Source organism: Apiospora hydei (genome assembly GCF_038363865.1).
Source record: "Apiospora hydei strain CBS 114990 chromosome Unknown utg000011l_segment0_segment0, whole genome shotgun sequence".
NCBI classification, from domain to species: Eukaryota; Fungi; Ascomycota; class Sordariomycetes; order Amphisphaeriales; family Apiosporaceae; genus Apiospora; species Apiospora hydei.
In genome coordinates this window covers 318,341-337,215 of record NW_027117370.1, presented here as the reverse complement: position 1 = coordinate 337,215, position 18,875 = coordinate 318,341, and the positions used below count along the sequence as shown (strand labels likewise).

Here is an 18,875-nt window from a genome sequence, read left to right as displayed (position 1 = left end):
TTCCATTCTTGCACAACCAACCCCCGGGACTCTCGAGCCCCGCGACGGGCTTGTCTCGTATTTATGCGTTCGTGGATGTTGATTGTGGAGTGGGATTCGGCAGCGGGATAAGAACCCGAACTCCGCGTCCAGCACCACTAATAATTAGCACGATGCTGTCATGGTGCGGGAAGCACAGCAGCGAACCCCAACTCAAGTTGCGCCCGGTGCCCAACGGTCTCGCTGGTGGCATTTTTCATGAAGCATGCTAATTCCAATCAATTTCGGGAACATGCGGCACTGGTCGAGTTTTATGCAGAGTGCGGCGCCTCCTCCTGCGCTAGCGTAAAGGCAATCCGGCAGTTTTGTTAGTGCATGGAGACTTTTCGTCTTTTTATGCTGAGCCAGCACCGGAACTGGAGGAGCCGGCGATTCGTATACCCATCGTGGGGGATCTACGCAACCTAATCGAACCCGGATAAGGGGGCGCGCCGTTCGATGAGTGATGAGTAGAGGGTTACATCACCGGCTTTGCTTCTTGCAGTCTACGGTTTCCCGCCGCTTTTCCCCCGCTTTCCGAAGGGCTTGCGAACATCTCGTACGTGGCTCTCCCCAGCCCAGCCAGAGCACACTCGTATTAGACGGGTGAATGATTAGCTGGGGCGAGCTGGGGGTCGGTTGCTTGCTTGCAGCACACCCCAGATGCAGAACGCGACCAATGGCAGTATCGGGATTCGCTATCCGATCCGGCATTGCATTATTATTCAACATACAGTATGTCGCCAATAAGGCAAGGCCGGTCGTTCCTTGGTTCAAGTGACGCTATGTCCCGTCGTCGCATTTGCCCCTTTGCGCCCCGGCACGAGGCACCACCCTCCCAACGGGCTGGTTCTTCGTGAGAGTTTAAATACAGCAGGCACCCCATGTCTTCTTCCCCCTTCTTCGTTCATCCCAAAACCAAACCCCGTCTGGAAATAATGCAGAGTTCACGTATCGTCCGAAGTTGAGAATACCTGCTGCTTAGAGTTCGAAAACGTCGCAACAACTAAGTACTGTCCCTGCATCATCATCAACCATCCGATTCGGAGAGAGCCGTCAACATGGTCGATCTCCATGTCTCGGGTCTTGGCTTGCCCAATCTGGCACTTCTTGCCGTTGTCTCGGTAAGTCACAACCTTGAATTCAAGTTTCACCCGATCTTTGATCTGGATCCGGATCTTTGTTTCGACAACAGATCCCGCGCCCGTACGTTCGGATACCCAATCAACGCCCCGCTGACCTTCCCCATCAGGCAACCGCCTACTACGCCGCCTGGCTCGCCTACAACCTCCTCCTGCACCCCCTCCGCCGCTTCCCGGGCCCCCTGCTGCACCGCGCCTCCCACCTGCCGCGCGCCTACTACCTGGTGACGGGCGCGCTCGGCCACAAGGTCGCGGACCTGCACCGCGCGTACGGCCCCGTCGTCCGCGTCGCGCCCGACGAGCTCGCGTTCGCGGACCCGCAGGCCTGGCGGGACATTTACGGCCACCGCGCGCCGGGCGAGCCCGAGTTCGAAAAGGACGGCCGGTTCTATCGGCCCATCGACGACATGCCCGAGAACATCGTCTCGGCCCGGAGTCGCGAGTATCACGGCGCGCTGCGTCGCCAGCTCGCGCACGGGTTCAGCGAGCGCAGCATGCGGGCGCAGGAACCCATCATCGGCGGGTACGTCGATCTGCTGGTGCACAAGCTGCGCGAGGCCTGTTCCTCCCCTGTCTCCTCTTCTCCGGGGAAAGCGGAAGAAGGAGGAAAAGTCAACATGCGCGAGTGGCTCAACTGGTGCACCTTTGACGTCATCGGCGACCTCGGCTTCGGCAGCCCCTTCGGCTGCCTCGAGAGCGGCAGTTACCACCCCTGGGTCCGCCGCATCACCGAGACGATCCGCTTCGGCGGCGTCGTGAGCGCGCTCATGGGCGTCGGGCTCGGCGGGCTCGTGCAGGCCATCAGCCGGTGCGGCGGGATGAAGAGCCGGGACGAGCACCAGAAGCTCACGCGCGAGAAGCTGCTGCAGCGCATCGAGCTGGGCGCCGAGGGGCGGCCGGATTTCATCGAGGGCCTGATCCGGAAGAAGGACGAGCTGGGGATGGATCTGCTGCAGTTGCAGATGAATGCGAGTTTGCTGATTGTCGCGGGGTCCGAGACGACGGCGACGTTGCTGAGCGGTGCGACGTTTTTGTTGTTGACGAACCCGGAGGCCCTCGAGAAGCTGACGAACGAGGTCCGCTCCACGTTCGCGGACGACGCTGACATCACCCTCAGCTCGGTCGGCTCCCTGTCCTACATGCTCGCGTGCCTGAACGAGTCCCTGCGGCGGTACCCGCCCGTCGTCATCGGCCTCCCGCGCGTCGTTCCCAAAGGCGGTGCCCAAGTGGCCGGCCACGTAATTCCTGAGGGCACGCGCGTCGCGGTCTGGCACTACGCCATCTCGCACGACCCGGCGCTGTGGACCGACCCGATGGGGTTCCACCCGGAGCGGTTCCTCGGGGACCCCCGGTTCGCGGGCGACGCGCTTGACGCGATGCAGCCGTTCAGCCTGGGGCCGCGCAACTGTATCGGCAAGAACCTCGCGTACGCCGAGATGCGGCTCATCTTGGCCAAGATTGTGTACCACTTCGACATGCGGATCGCGGCGGAGAGTAGGGGGTGGTTGGAGGGGCAGAAGGCGTTTACGGTGTGGGATAAGCCGCCGTTGCAGGTTTATTTGAGGCCGGTGAAACGGTAGGGTGGTTGAGGGAAAGGGGGAGGGGAAGTGGTCGTGATGTGATCGGTCAGTTGTCGTTTATTTGAAAAGGGGGTTAGATAAGTATCGTGACAGCAACACTTTGGTTACATACCCAATGGGATATAGGGATGGTGCCTTTGCGGGAGTATTGAGGATGAGATCGTATATATGCATCGCGAGGCGCCATTAGGAAGTTGATACCTCTTGAGGTTTATTCTTGGTATTGTAACTGTGTACATATATATGAATGATATGAGACCTATACCTGAAGCCTTGAACAGAAGTGGGTCGTTACAAGACATGCATGGTATTTGTGTATCGCGTATACCAGTAAGATTAGATTATGTGGCAAGTTGGAAGAAGGAAAAGGGGGAGACAGAGCCTTCCACTTGGGATTTGGTCGTTTATGCGGATTTGGCCTTATGGAGGAAATCAGTAGGTCATGTCCGTTAATCGTACTCGCGAGCCCTAATATGCAACAATTGGACGTATGTGCAAAGTAGAAGAAGAAGAAAAAGTGCGGAACAAGAGAGATAGAGTGATACAGCAAGGAAAGGAAAGAAGACAGATTCAACAGAAACTCAGAACAGTCCCGACCTCGCTTCAAACTTTTGCCAGACCTTGCCTAAGCAAACTGGCCAGAGTGCGTGAAGTAGGATTGACCCTCATCATTGCTTCGTAAAAAAATCAAGAGATACTCTGTTTACCCTCCGTCCAAGCTCAGCAACATGAGCACTTCCACTTTGCCGGTGACTGCTCGACTTGGCTTGCTGGACTGGAGTGCAGCAGGCAGAGAAGTCCACGTTCTTCTTCTTCTTCATTGCTTGGGTTTCCATGTACCGATTCACCGCTGCCCCTCCCAGCGTGTGTATCGTTCAGGATTCATCGATGTCGTAGAATAAATCCAGCTTGGCACAGTTGGCCGAGTGGTCTTGCGTCTCCGATGATGAATCATATCAAGAATCAAGAAAGCTAATATGAAAAACACATGAGCTCTACTACTATGTATTTTTGAGGAACAACAGTTTTAAGTGGAAAAACAATTACGGAGGTTGCCAGCTGGGTTAAATATATATATATTCTTTTTTTTCGTTTCGTTTTTAAAACCTTTTTGTTCATCGGGAGGCCAGTAACAGCAAAAAGCCTAAACAGAGCAATCGGCCGTAAAATACATGAACCCAAAACTTCGAAACTTTGAAAAGTCCTCTTTATTGCTGCTTGTATAGATAGGGTGGAGTAGTTCTCGGTGGTTGTTCGCATTCCTTACTTTTGGCGTGCTCAAATCTTGTAAGTGAACCGACTCCTCTAGGAAAAAGAAATTGTATATATGCTGGTCAATATAGACTATTCCACGTACACATTACCTGATGAATAGTAACAATGGCTTCTGTTCCAGTATTTCGTCCACATATTTGTCGTTTAACCATTCTCCGTCAACTAGCTCTTGAAAATGGGCGCTTCCTACTAGCTTCCAGTGTATGTGAATGCTGGTTTCTGGTTCACTGTACTGGCGTAGGACCACCGGCCCTCTTAGAGACGGCCAGATAGCCACTAGGTCACCGTTCTTGGTATGGGGAGGACATAAGCCAAGATACCCGTGGTCTGTTACCACGAGCTTCTGACCCATCAATTGTACCATACAGGAAAGTGCCTCATTTGACGGAGCGCTGCTCGGGTTATGCTTCAGCTCCATAAGGGAGGCCTTGAGCCTGTGGACCGTGATGCCCTGCCCTCCCACGGCTTGTCCGGCGTATAAGCGGGTAAACGCCTCCACATAACACCGGTTCTCTCTCCCAGGTAGCATATGGGGCATAGGACCACAGTTGTATTTCGGGAGGTGGTCGCCATTCAACATTGCGACGACCGGAGGTATGACTTTGCTGAAGGTATCCTCAAATTCTAATATGATTTCGGCTGCCCCTAACGACACGGCAAAGCTTGCCAGGGTTTGCCCGTCGTCCAATAGCAGGGGCGGGTTATTGCGCGCCCAGCCTATAAGACGTTGTGTTACACGGTCCGCGTTCAAAAGCGGCCCTATCCTTGTGCTGACGTCGGTAAAGTCAGGTACCCACGAAGGGTAGGATGAAAACATACTGGGGGCCTCCAAATTTCGGAAGTTGTACGACAACAACATACGATAGACCCCCTCATGTTCGTGCTCAAATATATAAGCAGCCGTCTCCTGGTATACTTGCCCTGGGTGTTTGCTGTAATCGGGGGGATATAGCTGCTGAATCTTCTCCGGTGCCATGCCGTACAAGGCGTAGACTTTGTCTTGCATAGCACTGCATTGCCGGTCCAGGGAATCCGATAGCAACATAACGGTGGCAATAGAAGTATCTCCCATACAGTGTCGAAAATTCGAAAAGGTGAACGAAGGGTATATAGACTCCAAAGAGGCCATGGCGGCGGCTTTGGCCGTGAGTCTCATGGCCGAGTCCATAGCCAATCCCTCTCGTTGAATATATGGTTTAGACCCCGCTGTGGGTAGTTCAAGGTTCGAGCCAAGGGCCCTGACTTCAGAGAGCAAATTGGCTGTCACTTCCTCACTGCGATGGAGGCTTTCCACAATGACATCGACCTCCAAGTGCGCTAGCAATCGTTCGATAATCTCGTTACCCACTTTTAGAGAAAATAGTAACGGTCTATATGCAGCTGAACCCTTGAACGTTTCGAGTTCTTTATTCGAAAGGGAGGCTCGTGTCAATTGTCTCAGTCGGGCGATATTCCGAGATAAGCTAGAAGATCTGGGCCAGCCCTCCGGGTCCCGCTTGACTAGGTTTAGAAATGCCCTGATGAGAGGCACCTCTGCTCGGTCTAGCAGCTGCGTCGCGGAGAAGGAATATTGCCCGCAGATACAAACAGGTTCCACCTCTGGAAGTCTGTACTCCTGGAGTGTCCACATGCGTTTCCAGTACTCCGAGTCTTTCAACTGGCCAAAGCCGTCGAGGACCTGGCCCAGTCTGGCAATGTATTCCAGTTCCTCCGAATGCCCCTTCTCCACAGCATCTACTTGCGTTGCTGATCCAGATAAAGGCGACGAGGACGACGCTGACCCCGCTGTTGTTGTTTCACTGATGTATTCATGTGCCCAGCGAATGGCAGCCTCCATGGCCTCGTTTGGAACTTCTAGCCATGCAAGTACAGACTTGGCGGATCGATACAGTCTAGCCATCAGGGGTATTTGTGTATTCTTCTCCTCTGGGTAACATTGGTCTATGCAGATAGCGTCAACCCATAGGACTCGGCGGGATTGAGGAAGTCGCAGGTGGCGTAGTGCTCTGTCCAGATTGGTCGTAACGTGCAAGGGCTCGCCCCTGACGAAGATGGGCTTGGAGCAGACGGTCTTGCCCCATACATAGGACAGGGCTTCGAATTCAGTGGTGTCATCAAGGGAGACAACTTGCAGAGAGCATTGGATCTCCGCATCGGAATCGTCGTTGGGCAAGAGCGTAAGGAGCCTGATTTCAGACCGGCTTGGGTCCAGGCGTTCGTAATAGGGGTTCATGGTCGGTTGATACGAGCGGGTCGGGTTGATACGAGATAGTGGTCGATGCATACATGAAGGGAACTACGCTGCCGGAAACGAGGCACAACAACAAGAAAAGAAATCATTCTAGAATGGAAGGCTTGTACTTCACCCAACCCCGCACGTACTTGCTCGATGTCACGTCACGTGTATTTTCGCTGTATTCAGCCTGTTTGAGGACAGAAACAGGTATTGGTTGGCGTGTAATCTCTCCATGTCAGAACCGCCACTCTTGGAGGTTCGGAATCTCGGGCGTACATATCCAAATAACAGCAATCCGTATTTGAGAGGCATGCTTGGATCATACTTAATCCTCACGAGTTGGTTTGCAAGTTGCACGGCAGGTATGTAGCATGGGAATAGAGGCAGCTTTGCGGTACACAAAAAGGGGTAACCTAGATCATACCATTCCTAGATTAAAGCCGCACTTTATCTAATGTTCAAAGTAGCTTTTTCATCGATTTTAGGCCGTAAATTCTGACATCTACTGTTAATCCACGAGCTACCCTGTACCATCGGTCCGTGGAAGTAGTTTAGTTGCACAGTTTAGCAGTTGTGGTCTTATTGATCCAACAGTTATGAACCCGTACCCCTTTGGTACAGCCAGCCATCTTTGCTTCCGGTGCGCACATGCCATCAATCTTTCGCGTGCTGTAACTATCCTACTGTCCTCCATCGACTGAGATTCACGTCCCGATGCATCTATGGCGAGAAATAGCGGGTAGTCAACTGCCCAACCTATACACCTGACTTTGAAATTTGAACCACCATCTCAGCCAACTCGCCGGCGAAGTTGACATACGGCGAGTGCCCAGACCGAAGCTCCGCCGTACGTATACCAACCCCCGCATCCACCGCATTCTTCACACAAAAGTCCTGAAACGCCGGGGGCAGCCACCGATCCTCCGTCGCGCGAACATACAGTGTCGGCACATCCATCCAAGCCCCGTACGTCGTGTTTCCCGTCAAGACCACCGCGTTGCCCCATTTCAGCAAGCGCGCCTGCTCCTCCTGGTCCTCCGGGGCCAGGTCCTGGTAAAGGAGCGAGACCGGGTCCGTAGGGAACCACGTCCCGTCGTCGGCGAACTGGACCAGCCCGTCGCTGCCTCGGGTGAGGTTGACTGCCTGCACGACGGTCCGGATGTTCTGGTCGAGAGCGAGCAGGAAGGCAGCGGCGTAGAGGAGATGGACTACGCCGCCCGGCAGGCCTTGTGACGCGCGATCTTTCCTTGTCAGGCCTCGAAGGGCCGTCGTGCCGACGACGCCTCCGTAGGAGTGCATGAGCATGATGACCTCCTTTCCATCGTTTTTGACTAGCCGCTGTACGACCTGGCGTACAGCTTGGACGTCATCGTCGAACGACGAGTCGGGAGGTCGGTGGCCGTTGTTGGTTGGTAGAGTTGGGACGTACACAGTGAAGGCCTTGGCTTCTAGGGCGTTGCGCAGTTTATGATAGGCCTCAGGTGGCGTCCAGGCTCCCGGGACGATAACCACGGTCGGCTGTTCAGCGGACATGGCCGTTGGAGCTGATTTTCAGATAGGGTCTCCCTGATAATTGCCAAAGAACGAAAAGCAACCAAGGGTCGCGGGTGCTAGAATTGAAGAAGAGAGAAATGGCCGAGAGCAGGAATAAAGGGCTGCATTATTATAACACATGATGGCAGCTTATTAATAGAAAAGTCTCCTTACCTCTTTGATTACCCCCGCATACATCCCTTGCATCACTGCCACCACTTGGCATAAACTTGAACCATTGACGACAGTGAATAAGAAAAGGCGGTGATTGTTTGATTGGCTACCAATAGCAAAGATAAAATGTCTATCTCTGACGGTAGGCTAGAAAACCTCACATGGAAGCGATTTTGTAAGGCTTGCCATTCGATCAGTGGTCGTTGGGTTAGTGTGAGACACTTCAGGGGCTACCCCTTTTGGCATGATTGCGGAGCAGGTATCCCGGGACTTGAATTCCCATGACGAACGGCTGCTTCGAGAGCTGCTGGGAGAACTGGGAAACCCTGCTCCAAAAGATAGGCCACGACCTCTGCTTGACCAAACCATGCTGCCGCGACGAGTACCTCACCTGCTCCCCGCGCACCCGGTGGCCAACCGGTGCACCGGGAGGCAGGGTCCGGAAAGTACAAGCTAAAGAGACAGTCCAGGATGGACACGGCACCTTGGAGAGCCATCGATTCGAAAAGCAGCCCGAGGGTCCCTGGTCCGATGCAATTCTCTTCAATGAGACGCCTAGCCCGTGGATATAGTCTTTGGAAGACTTCCAGGCTAGTTGTCCTGAAGACCGCACAGCCCAAAGAAAGACCATCCCATTTTGGGCAGATGAACTGCTCGACCATGGACAGATTATTCGCTTTACTTGCCTGCTCAAGAACGACTCCTTGCGCATGGTCGAAGCCGCCGTCCTTTTTATATGCGTCATAGAGCCAACGGGTTGTCGGATTGTTGCCGTCCTTGTAAGCGGCAAGCCTGAATGCTTGATTGAAAGCATCTCGTCTATAGACCTGTCAGAATCCGCATCTTGAGGGAGTAGGGGCTGGTCCAAGTTCCTTACGTGAAATCAGGGTGTATCCCAGGCGGTATTGACTGCAGGGTTTCCTCCACGAGCCCCACGTGGTTCGTCCAAGCTGCCGCGCAAAGAAGAAAGTAATTGTAACGCAGATCGTATCCCGCTTCTTCGACCCAAGGCACACACAAATAATGCTTCGTGAACCAGGGATCCGCAGGATAACATGACGGCAGGCGCTTCGCCTCGGCACCCATTACTAATGGCATCTTGCAGATCTCCATTATATATTCCTTGAGCACGGCGTTTGAGTATGTGTCAGGGTTGGAGTAGCGGGCAATCCGTTCTGCCACCTGACGAAGGAGGCGGGGGGTTTCGGGATTCCCTGGAGGTCGGTGGTAGAGGGCTGCGCGAACGGCGTATTCTGGCCAGTAGGGGGCGCGTTCAAACTCTGGCCTTCCCTCGCAATTCCACTTGTAATGCAATCTGTCGGGCCAATAGAAAGGCCAATTGTGGGGGTTTTCATCAGCCCAATCGTGGGGATTCTCATCAGCCCAATCGTCAGGCCAGCTCGCGAACTCGCCCAGCTGAACGATGGCCTCATCAACTGCGTTTTTCCAGGCCCTGCTCACGAACCGCAGGCGCTGTGCGCGCTTGGTGCCGCGGACGCGGACGGCTTCGAGCAGGATCTGATAGATGATCTCTCTGGGGAGTTTTCCGAAAAGAATCATGTTGAATGGGCTCTGTGCGATCGTGCCGATGGTAAGGGTGTAACTGAGTATATTGTTGATGCATGCCTCTCCTTCTATCTACCGCCAGTAAGGGCCACTATCTATTTCCTTCATACGCTGGAAATAGGTGGCCTGTGCGCTAAGCGCACGTGAGCCCCCCTTTTCCAGCTACTGGAAGCCCCTGAGCTGGTGATGCCAACAAATCCTGCCAGCAGCTTGGGAGTGGTGACGATGGTGGTTGGCGTAGTATATGATGGACCCACGAACGTATGGATCTAAAAGGCGTGGGTAAAGAAGAACCAAGATGGACGATGAGAAGTAAGGGTAGGTTCGTTTCATCCCGTGTAAGTGAATTCGAGGGGCTGTTGTTGTTTGCTCCAGCAGGCATCTACTGGACGCGTCAGGAAAGTCTTCAACCATATACGCGTAGGTGTGCATCCGTGCCTCTGGCGATCAGTCAAATGGCTTCACATGCCATTTTTTTTGGGAGAGAAGTATCGGCAAGCTGGGGAATGGGAAGGGGACTCTGACGGCAACCCGGAGTGCAGCCTGCCTGAATCCCAACCTTCCCTTAAACTAAGTTCAGTTCTTTCCTTAGTATAATCTTCTACCCTACTGCCAGACACCCTCAGGATACTTTCCCTTCCCCATTTTCCTCTGCATAATTCAAGAAGTAGATGATGTACTGACGGCGCCGCATTCACGGAGCAGCTCCACCATCGATTCCAACCCCAGCCTCTTCGCCTCACGCATTGCGTCGCCCCTCTGGCGCTCAAGCTCAAGGCTGCAATGTCCCTCAACCAGGAGAATCCTGACCATCTCCTCGTGTTCCCTCTGTACAGCCTCCTTGAGCGGTGTCAGGAATCCTTCGTCCGCGAAGGCGTCTTCACGCAGGAGAAGCTGCACGACGGCCGGGTTTCCGCCACGCACGGCCCCGGCGAGGACGAAACGCTCGGCGTGGCGTCTCTTCAGAAGCCAGTCCACGGTCTCGAGCTGTCCGGCCCGCGCCGCCTCTAGATGCAGGCTGGGGCGGTTGTCGCATGGAGACTTCACCCAGTAGGTCGGCCCCGGGATTTCCAGTCGCATAACGTATTCCAGGATCGGCACGGCGCCCCGACGGGCCATCTGGACCATGTGTTCCGCCAGGAGATCGAGGTAGTTTATATCTGGGCTGCCTTGTATCCGTGCCTTGGCGTGCGCGTACAGCTTCTGGTAGATCTCCAGGCTGCTCGTGTGCGCCATGGCCTCGCATAGGCTTTCGGTACAGGTCCCGCATTCCTGTCCTAGAACGAGCTCGAGCGTCGATAGGCTGTTGCCTTTACCCGCGTACAGGATAGCAATAGCAAGTCCCGTTTCGTTTCCCGGAGAGTATACATCGAGGAACAGACTGACCATCTCATCGTAGCCTTTATAGGCAGCAATGCCCAACGCGAAGTCGAGGACGCTCCTGTCGGATCTCTGTCGGTATCGTCGATCCCGAAATCAGAAAGCGTGACACCTGATGAGATGATAGTCGCCTTACTCTCGATCACCTGGGACATTTTGCATTGACTGAAGTGTCTCCTTTATAAGGGCCACTTGGTTCGCCGAAGCAGCCATGGCCAGCGCGGTTTGATCACACTGATTCTGCTCGCTAATAGTAAAGTCCTGGTCCTCCCCAGATTTTGGCAACTCATTGCCCGGAAAGGGTCCCCAAATGTCAATGGGGTCCTTATCCTCCAGCCACAGCTCTCTCAGCGAGCAGATGCCGATGATGTGCTCTCGGACTGCGGCAGCCGCGGCATCCGAGTCCGCGGGCGGCGGGTCGCTATGCCCGACCACCCACTCGGCGGCCTGCCCAATGGCCCGAAGGATTGGGGAGACGCCGTCCTGCTGCGGACGGAGGGCAACGTGGGCGATGTAACGTGGCCAGAAGGGCGCGCGCTGGAACGAAAAATCAAACCATGGCCAATACTTGTTGCTTACAAAGTGCCCGAGCCGGATGTGGATATCGTCAACCCATTCTTTCCAGGTCTTGCTTACGAGCCGTAAGCGTTGTGCCCGTTTAAGGGTACGGCCAAGGATGGCTTCCCTCACAACCTGATAGGTGATTTCGTTCGGGAATGGGGTCAACCTCTGGCAGGACATTTCGTTCGGGCATGAGGCATTGGGCATATTGGTGTATGGGTGGAAGCATTGGTCGTGAACGGGAAAAGAAAAAAAGAAAGGGAAGCTGTTCGTTTTGACACATATGGAGGAATCCGAATGTTCTGGTTGTTTGCTCCAGCAGGCAGCTACGAGGTGAGTCACAAAAACATTTAGCCACCCACGGGTATGTACATTCTCCATCTTGGACGAAGAAGTATGTACCCGTGTCTTCGTGTCCGTTGGAATTGATCACATCTTGCATGGTAGGTTTCGAAAGGGTCTTTGCAATATGGGGATAGGCAGCAATCGCTGCATGTAGCCGTAGCCAACGGCATAATTGTAGCGAGTTTGGGATCAGAAGCCACGGGTGACCGCTGCCATCTGGAGACACTTAAAACAGTTTTATGCAACTCGCCCATATGTCAATCAATTACACCAGTCTGAAATAAAGACAATGAGGCCTGAACTCACTATCTCTGGACTTGACGAATGGACTTTGACAAACGAGGTTGTTTCCATTATTTAACGTATGCCAGGCTATCTTCACCCATCACCTGGCAATGTTCGCCCAATGCGACGGCATCGTTGATCCGAACAAGAAGATCTAAACCCCGACGGTTCATGATTGAATCCCACTAGTAAGCGGCGGGCATGACACCCAGTCGTCCGCCGTCCTCGACGATGATGCTTCCATTGCAGTAGGCCCCAGCACGGCTCACCAGGTACAGGATGGTGCCGGCCATCTCGTGCTCGGTGCCGAACCGCAGCGACGGGAGGAAAAGGGGGTGGCCGAACTCCTTGTGGCTCGGGTCGCCGTGCTTCTCCATCAGACCATTCGCCATTTCGGACGGGAACACTGGATCAAAAAAGCATTAGTGTTTAGTACAGCAATGCGGCGAACAGAGTAAGAAAAGGGGGTCGGGGATGCCATCAAATATGTAGTAGCCATGGTAGCCGTGAGGAAGTAGGTGGACTTACAGCCAGGAGCCAGAGCATTCACCCGGATCCCGTGCTCCGCGAGGTTACTGCTCGAGTGCTTGGTAAGATGCATAATAGCCGCCTTGCTCCCCGAATACGCCGGTCCCGACACATGCGCGCGACTAAACGCAGAAATACTGCTCGTAAACACGACCTGGCTCTGCACGGCGGGCACCTTCGGGTTCGCGCTCGCGTCGGCGGCGGGCACACCGAACACGGACCCCTCCTCCGCCGCGTCGCCGGCGTGGCCGACGGCGTGCTTGTTGCCCGCGTCGAGCAGCTCGAGGAACGCGAGCATGGTGAAGTAGGCCCCCGTCACGTTGACGTGGAACGCGTGCGTGAAGTCGGCCATCTCGACGCCCTCGAACAGCTCCCTCCGCAGCTCCGCCACCGACTTGCCCTTGCCGTACCGGGCCTCGGGCCCGCCGATGCCCGAGTTGGCCACCAGCAGGTTCAGGTACCCGCTGTCCTGGGCGACGGCGTCGACGGCGGCCTGCAGCGAGGCTTTGGACGTGACGTCGCACTCGATGGGGACCATGACACCCGAGGTAGAAGAAGAGGTCTTCTTCATGTCGGCAGCGGCTTCGGCGCAGGCTTTGTCCAGGACGTCGCGGCGGCGGCCGAGGATGTAGACCTTTTTCGCGCCGGCGCCGAGGAGGGCTCGGGCCATGACGAGGCCGATGCCGGTGCCGCCGCCCGTCACGGCTGCGACCATGCCGTCGACGCGGAAGAGCTTGGAAGTATCCATCTTTTATTCCTTGTCTGTTCTGTCTCGGACTGTATGTGACCTGTGACGACGTGTGATTTACCCCGGAAAACAAGAGTTTCGCCTAGAGTGTCTTCGACGTCGTATTGGCGCGGAAGTCAGTGAATCTAACAGATTGAGGGGCGATGGTGAGGATGTTGAAGTCGCAAGGTCAGGGGAAGCTAACGGAACCACGAGTAAGTGGAAGCAAGGGGAACGGCAAATGCCATGTTTTAAGATCGGCAGGCAAGCCAGTCAACTGAGGGGGGGTGGCATCCGGAAGTTGGCGTAAACATCCCCCATCAGCCAATCAATCAGCTTACACATGCAGCATTTAAGCTTTCAAGCGCAGATCATCGCATCAATGCTACCTCCCGCGGACGGACATTGGGCTCTCTCGTCCGTGCCTAATCTCCGCGCCCCTTCGCTCAACGGCTTCGCGGGGTTGGCACCCCCACGGATCTCCGGAACGTACGGACTCTCTCTCCCATAAGCTTCGGGGAGCGATGAAATCGTAAAAGTACGACAGATCTCCCTCCTGCTGCCCTCGAATCCATGCGATGGGACCATGCACGGATGCCCAGACGCTGACACATAGTCGAGGACGATTGTCATGGCAAGAGCTGGAGGGCCCCGAGTCAGTTCCGTCAGAAGTAAGCAGAAGCAGAGGCGTCGTGTACTTACATATCCCCAGGTTTTGCTCCACGTCGACAACTTGGATATCATTACAGTACAAGAAGCCTGACACACCTGACAGCCTAGACACTCTCGAGATGGCAATTACTCTTCCCGAGAGTCAAGCTCGGACGGTCCTCAGAGCTTGTTTGCTACGCTTGCATCTTCTCTGTTGATGTTGACAAACGCGGTTGGGGCTCGACAAGAAAATGTCTAATCAGACTCGCCATCGTCGTGATATTCGAAAAGCTATATACGCGGGCATATATTGCACGGATGCGCACTCCATCTCCCTGGATGAGGGAGAGATTGTAGGTAGGTATGCTGCCACTCCAAGTCAAGTATGAATCACGTCACAAGATAGAGGATGGAAAACATGTAGAAGTGAGTTGAGCCAAATGGACTACGAAGAGCCCTTGATAACATTATTGAATAGGAGTGCTTCCAGCAGGGCCCTGCTTTGAGGCCATCGCTGAATGCCTGATGCTATTATCTGAGTATTGTATCATTCAGATGTTGTTGTCCGAGGTATTAAAAAAGCAGTCGCAAAAAAACAAACAAAAAACCAGTTCTCCTTCTGTAATGTGTGTGTGGCACCATCGACCAGATCGTCTGGGACGGGCAGCAGTTTGTTTCCCCCAAACTCCGTGTGTAATGCAACGCTGTTTGTTGTATGAACCTCTCCTAACTTTTTTCCCCACCCGTTTCCCTTCCTTTCCTGTCCTTCGCGTCTATTGGTGTTGTGTTGAAAAATAAAAAACCATTCTCAAATCAAATGTTGCTTGAGGGGGTATAATAGTGTTGTTAAAAAAGACAAAAAAGCATGACCTCGCTGTGTGGTGAATAGAAAATCCAGAATCTGCTAATGCAATGATGGGAGATGTGATGAGCCTCACTCTCCCTCTCACGGTATTGCTTTCTCGTCTCACTGAAGCGCATGGCGTAGTGAGGACGAGGCGGCGCTCTGCCGCCCACTGGCGGCCTCGAGACTGCTCCGGGCCGTCCGGGCGGCCTCGCTGTCGCTGAAGCCGTCCAGGGTCTCGTAGTTCAGGCCCGGGTCGTCGATGGGCCCTTCCTCGCCGATCGTGTAGAAGTAGGAGGGCGGGTCGTACGAGGGCGGGGACGCGGGGACGTCCTTGTAGATGGGCGGCGCCTCGTTGTCCCAGCTGACGCCGAGCCCGGCGCGCTCGGTCAGGGTGGTGCCGAAGTGCATGCGCAGGATGCGGGCGACGCCCGTGGGCGTGACGTGCTTGGGCTGGTGGATCGGGGCGTACTCCTGCACCACGACCATCTCGACGACGAGCTGGTGCGTCACCTCGGTCCCGTCGTGGCTCTTCATGTCGCACACCGACTTGGAGTGCGTGTTGCACTGGTACTCGACCTCCATCTCGACGCTGCCGTTGGGCGAGTAGTCCGACTTCCAGCCCGTGCTGAGGTCGGCCGAGCCGATGGTCCGCGACTCGGACCGCTTGATGCCCTTCTTGCTGGCCGCGTCCTCGGCGGCGGCGGCGGCGGCGTCGGGGTTCTTGGCCGAGGGCGAGTGCTTGGCGCACGCGGGCGCGACGGTGTTGAGGTGCTCTTCGAGCTTCCAGGAGAGGCGCTTGAGCTTCCAGTACTCGACCGTGTTGACGTCGGTGTTGGTCTTGACGATGCCCTCGAGGCGGAGCTGCAGCTTGTTGCTGCCGATCGGGTGGATGACCTGGGGGTAGTGCACCGAGGCGGCAATGTTGGTGGGAGGGAAGATCCTAACCGAGTGATGGGGCAGCTCGGGCACGGGCAGCGCCCGCTTCACGTCGATGGTCTTGGCCAGCTTGAGCGACGGCCCGTGCTTGGGCTTGACCTCGGCCGTGAACTCATACTTCACAGTGACAACGGGGTTGTCGGTGCTGGCGGGCAGATGGCCCTCCAATAATACGGAGAAGGGGAACTCGTGTAAGCCTGCGGGATGTGTCAGAAAATTGCAGTTCTATTTTTACATATGCATGAATTGCATAGTTGAGTCAGCTTACGTTGATCGAGTGCGGCCGGGTCCGCGAGGAACTTCCAGTTCTTGAGCTCCGTCTTCTGGTTGATGCACTCAGGGCAGTGGTGCTGATACGGCCGTTTCTGAATGACATGGATATGCAGCCGCGCCTCGAAGCTCTCGACCTCAAAGGGGACTTCCTTGACGGCCAGCAGCAATTGGCCCGAGACCAGCGCGCCGGTGCTGTTCTCGGCGTCGCCATGCAGGACGACGGGCGGGGACTCGATCTTCCAATCCAGCGAGGCGTTCGGGTGCTGGCCGTGCTCCTTGCTGTGCTTGGAGGCGCCGAAGTGCAGGCCCGGCAGGCTGAGGCGGTGGTGCGGGTGGTCCTTGTGGTCCTTCTCCTTGCTGTGGTGCGCCGTGGTCGATTCCGTCATCTTGTTGACCGGGGTTGGTGCCCAAAAGTTGGCGTGGAACCCGCTGTGCGTGTGGTCTTCGGCGGCGGGGGTGGTGGCAGCGCTGGTGGCGGCGCTGGTGGTGGTGCTGTGGTTGTGGTGCTGGTTGTCTTCGATGGACGATGCATACGAGATGGTGCGGGTAGTGCCTTCTCTTGGCGTGGTGGCGGGGGATCGCGAGCTCGGGCTCCTCCGGCGCTGGACTGAGGCTTTGATGTTGTTGATGCTTTCATTTGACGAGCGAAAGAAGCTCGTGACCCGGTGGTGCGGCATGGTTATAGCCGGCATCAGGGAAAAAAGACCCGCTTGCCAAAAAACAAGTCAGAATGATGCGATAGCCGGTCGTCCGCGAATTGCGATTCGTCGGTTTTGGGGGTAGGGCGGTTACAGGGGTTCGCTAATGCGTCACCACTGGCCGTTCTGGTTTTCTCGCTTTTTGCTGGAGGGAAGAGAAAATCCTAGGGGCGTAATAGAAATCCGGGGAATAGCGCCACTTGCGTGCCTTGATCTGGTCACCAGACAGATGCACACAGGTTATACCCGGTTTCGCTTGGCCAAGTATTGGCGGTAGTCGAAAAACTCAATAGGGAAAAATGAGTTTTGCTGGTAGGGTCTAGGCGGTGGTTTTGCCTCCTCTGTCCTTCAATGGGTGCCACGAGGATTGGGAAGGATGCACTTGAATGTTCCGGTACGGCGTGGAAATAATCAATATCTCTTTCTCTTTGCCTCTTTTCTCCGAGTCGACTCAATGTGTGCCCAAATATGGTGTTGTGGTTGCTGGCTGAGGAGTCTTTGTTCAATGGGTTCGTATTATACCGAAAACAGCCAATGACAGCTAGACGTGTAAGTGGTGTTGTAGTATGGTGGTGGTATAGAGGGGTGGATGTCTGGATGACTAACAAAGGGGTATAAGAGTGTAAAAGAGACGCTACGGCAGTCAACGCTGTGGTGACGATGCTCTTGCGCAGGAGAAGTGATGCAAAAAGGGAGTCACTAGGTATTATAAAAGTCCAGGCTTACGAACGGGAAAAGTTGGGCGAGGAAATGAGGTTCGTTATGTATTTCAGTACTGCTGTAGTCATGTATCGTCGACTGTCGCAAGCTTAGTCCTCCCTCGCGTCATGCTGCAAACAAGTCTTTCCATCAAGTAAACTATGTGTCATGAAATCGAGGTTGCGAAGTACCTTGGCCCCTCCGCTGCCAGGGGTCCGAGTCTGGGACTGGGACGCTCTGGGTTCTTCTGTCTGCTGGGTTCCGGGGGGGCCTACGGGGGCCCAACGCCAAAGCAACAGCAGCGTGCCTCTAGCAGCGCGCCCTCGCTGCACGAATTCCAGCGGTCAGCGCCGCGGCTGCACCCAAAGCCAACTACCAACAGTACTGGAGCTGGAGAGAAGACTCAGAAGAGGGGTGGCTGAATAGTGGACGGCCGAAGTACCTGCAGTACCTACCTGGGCCTTTCGCTGCCTGCTGTCGGGTACCTTGACGACCATGGACTTGCCTAATCCAGCAGTAATCTGGTCGCTTAGGACTAGGACGACGTTCACTGTCGCCGTATCGAACGAGCACGACATACAACGATGGGATTAGGTTAGCTACCTAAGGTAGGTACATGCCTATTTTGCCTGCACTCTGCCACTATTTGCACAGCATGCCCGCACAACACACGACCAACTGTCGATAACTCTGCCGGCGCTGCATGCAACTGGGTCATGAGTCCTGTCACTTGACCTGCTTAACCTTAGCAAAGCGCGTCCGCGCCCATCGGGGCTTTTCTCCTGAGGGTTGATTGCCCTCGCGTTTGCCCATTTCACGATGTTTTCTGTTGTGCTGCGACATGCATGAGAAAATGCTAGGTAGTAGGCTCTTCGCATCGGTGCAACACTGCTGAGCGTTGGCTGATGGTTGCCCGAGATCTGCACTGCATTCCCGCAAACTGGATGCAATGCGCTTCTTGATCGCAAATAACCGCATTCGAACAAACATCACATTCCCCTTAAGCGAATGATTGGGCGAACAACGGCCCTACGTCTCATTGCAGACGTCCATGTTTGCATTCTTTTCACGATGCAATACTTCGGCCCCAGCCTGCCAGGCGCTTACGGATTGAAGGGGCGCGGCGGGCATGTATCCGTATACTTTGGCCAACAGGCGAAGGAATACATGCCCGAGCGCTTGAGCCGAGCCCAGCTGAGTCCTGCTTCGTTTCGACACTTATTAAAAAAGAACATCAATCAATTAGCCCCCATAAGGCCGGAAACAACCTAGCTCGGCCGCCAATCTCCGTTTGGAGACGCAGCCGTTTGGCTTTTTGCGGCATGAAACCGCATCTCTGAATCTGCGGTTGGTTGATCACCGCCGTGAAATCCAATGCACCTAGGTTATTTTAGGGTTATCAGGTTTGAACTGATTGATTG

General features: G+C 54.9%; 8 protein-coding genes across 8 annotated transcripts; 1 reads left to right on the top strand and 7 right to left on the bottom strand.

Annotated features, from left to right (window-relative positions):
• Positions 1-1,079: 1,079 nt before the first annotated feature.
• PG997_015327 (uncharacterized protein) lies at positions 1,080-2,740 on the top strand (the record flags this gene model as incomplete). Its single annotated transcript, XM_066819641.1, has 2 exons — positions 1,080-1,142; positions 1,271-2,740. 2 exons carry the CDS (start codon positions 1,080-1,082, stop codon positions 2,738-2,740), a joined length of 1,533 nt encoding a protein of 510 aa, XP_066660526.1.
• Positions 2,741-4,100: 1,360 nt separating this feature from the next.
• Positions 4,101-6,248, bottom strand: PG997_015326 (HET domain protein; the record flags this gene model as incomplete). Its single annotated transcript, XM_066819640.1, has 1 exon — positions 4,101-6,248. The coding sequence occupies one exon, from the start codon at positions 6,246-6,248 to the stop codon at positions 4,101-4,103; it is 2,148 nt and encodes a 715-aa protein (XP_066660525.1).
• Positions 6,249-7,007: 759 nt separating this feature from the next.
• Positions 7,008-7,784, bottom strand: PG997_015325 (alpha/beta-hydrolase; the record flags this gene model as incomplete). Its single annotated transcript, XM_066819639.1, has 1 exon — positions 7,008-7,784. The coding sequence occupies one exon, from the start codon at positions 7,782-7,784 to the stop codon at positions 7,008-7,010; it is 777 nt and encodes a 258-aa protein (XP_066660524.1).
• A 404-nt stretch (positions 7,785-8,188) lies between these two features.
• PG997_015324 (uncharacterized protein) lies at positions 8,189-9,518 on the bottom strand (the record flags this gene model as incomplete). Its single annotated transcript, XM_066819638.1, has 2 exons — positions 8,189-8,777; positions 8,836-9,518. The coding sequence occupies 2 exons, from the start codon at positions 9,516-9,518 to the stop codon at positions 8,189-8,191; spliced, it is 1,272 nt and encodes a 423-aa protein (XP_066660523.1).
• A 666-nt stretch (positions 9,519-10,184) lies between these two features.
• On the bottom strand, positions 10,185-10,913 carry PG997_015323 (uncharacterized protein; the record flags this gene model as incomplete). Its single annotated transcript, XM_066819637.1, has 1 exon — positions 10,185-10,913. The coding sequence occupies one exon, from the start codon at positions 10,911-10,913 to the stop codon at positions 10,185-10,187; it is 729 nt and encodes a 242-aa protein (XP_066660522.1).
• Positions 10,914-11,036: 123 nt separating this feature from the next.
• Positions 11,037-11,645, bottom strand: PG997_015322 (uncharacterized protein; the record flags this gene model as incomplete). The annotated part of the gene is made up of 1 exon (XM_066819636.1): positions 11,037-11,645. The coding sequence occupies one exon, from the start codon at positions 11,643-11,645 to the stop codon at positions 11,037-11,039; it is 609 nt and encodes a 202-aa protein (XP_066660521.1).
• A 635-nt stretch (positions 11,646-12,280) lies between these two features.
• On the bottom strand, positions 12,281-13,371 carry PG997_015321 (short chain dehydrogenase/reductase family protein; the record flags this gene model as incomplete). The annotated part of the gene is made up of 2 exons (XM_066819635.1): positions 12,281-12,501; positions 12,624-13,371. 2 exons carry the CDS (start codon positions 13,369-13,371, stop codon positions 12,281-12,283), a joined length of 969 nt encoding a protein of 322 aa, XP_066660520.1.
• Positions 13,372-14,968: 1,597 nt separating this feature from the next.
• On the bottom strand, positions 14,969-16,734 carry PG997_015320 (arrestin n-terminal domain containing protein; the record flags this gene model as incomplete). The annotated part of the gene is made up of 2 exons (XM_066819634.1): positions 14,969-15,981; positions 16,053-16,734. 2 exons carry the CDS (start codon positions 16,732-16,734, stop codon positions 14,969-14,971), a joined length of 1,695 nt encoding a protein of 564 aa, XP_066660519.1.
• Positions 16,735-18,875: the final 2,141 nt, after the last annotated feature.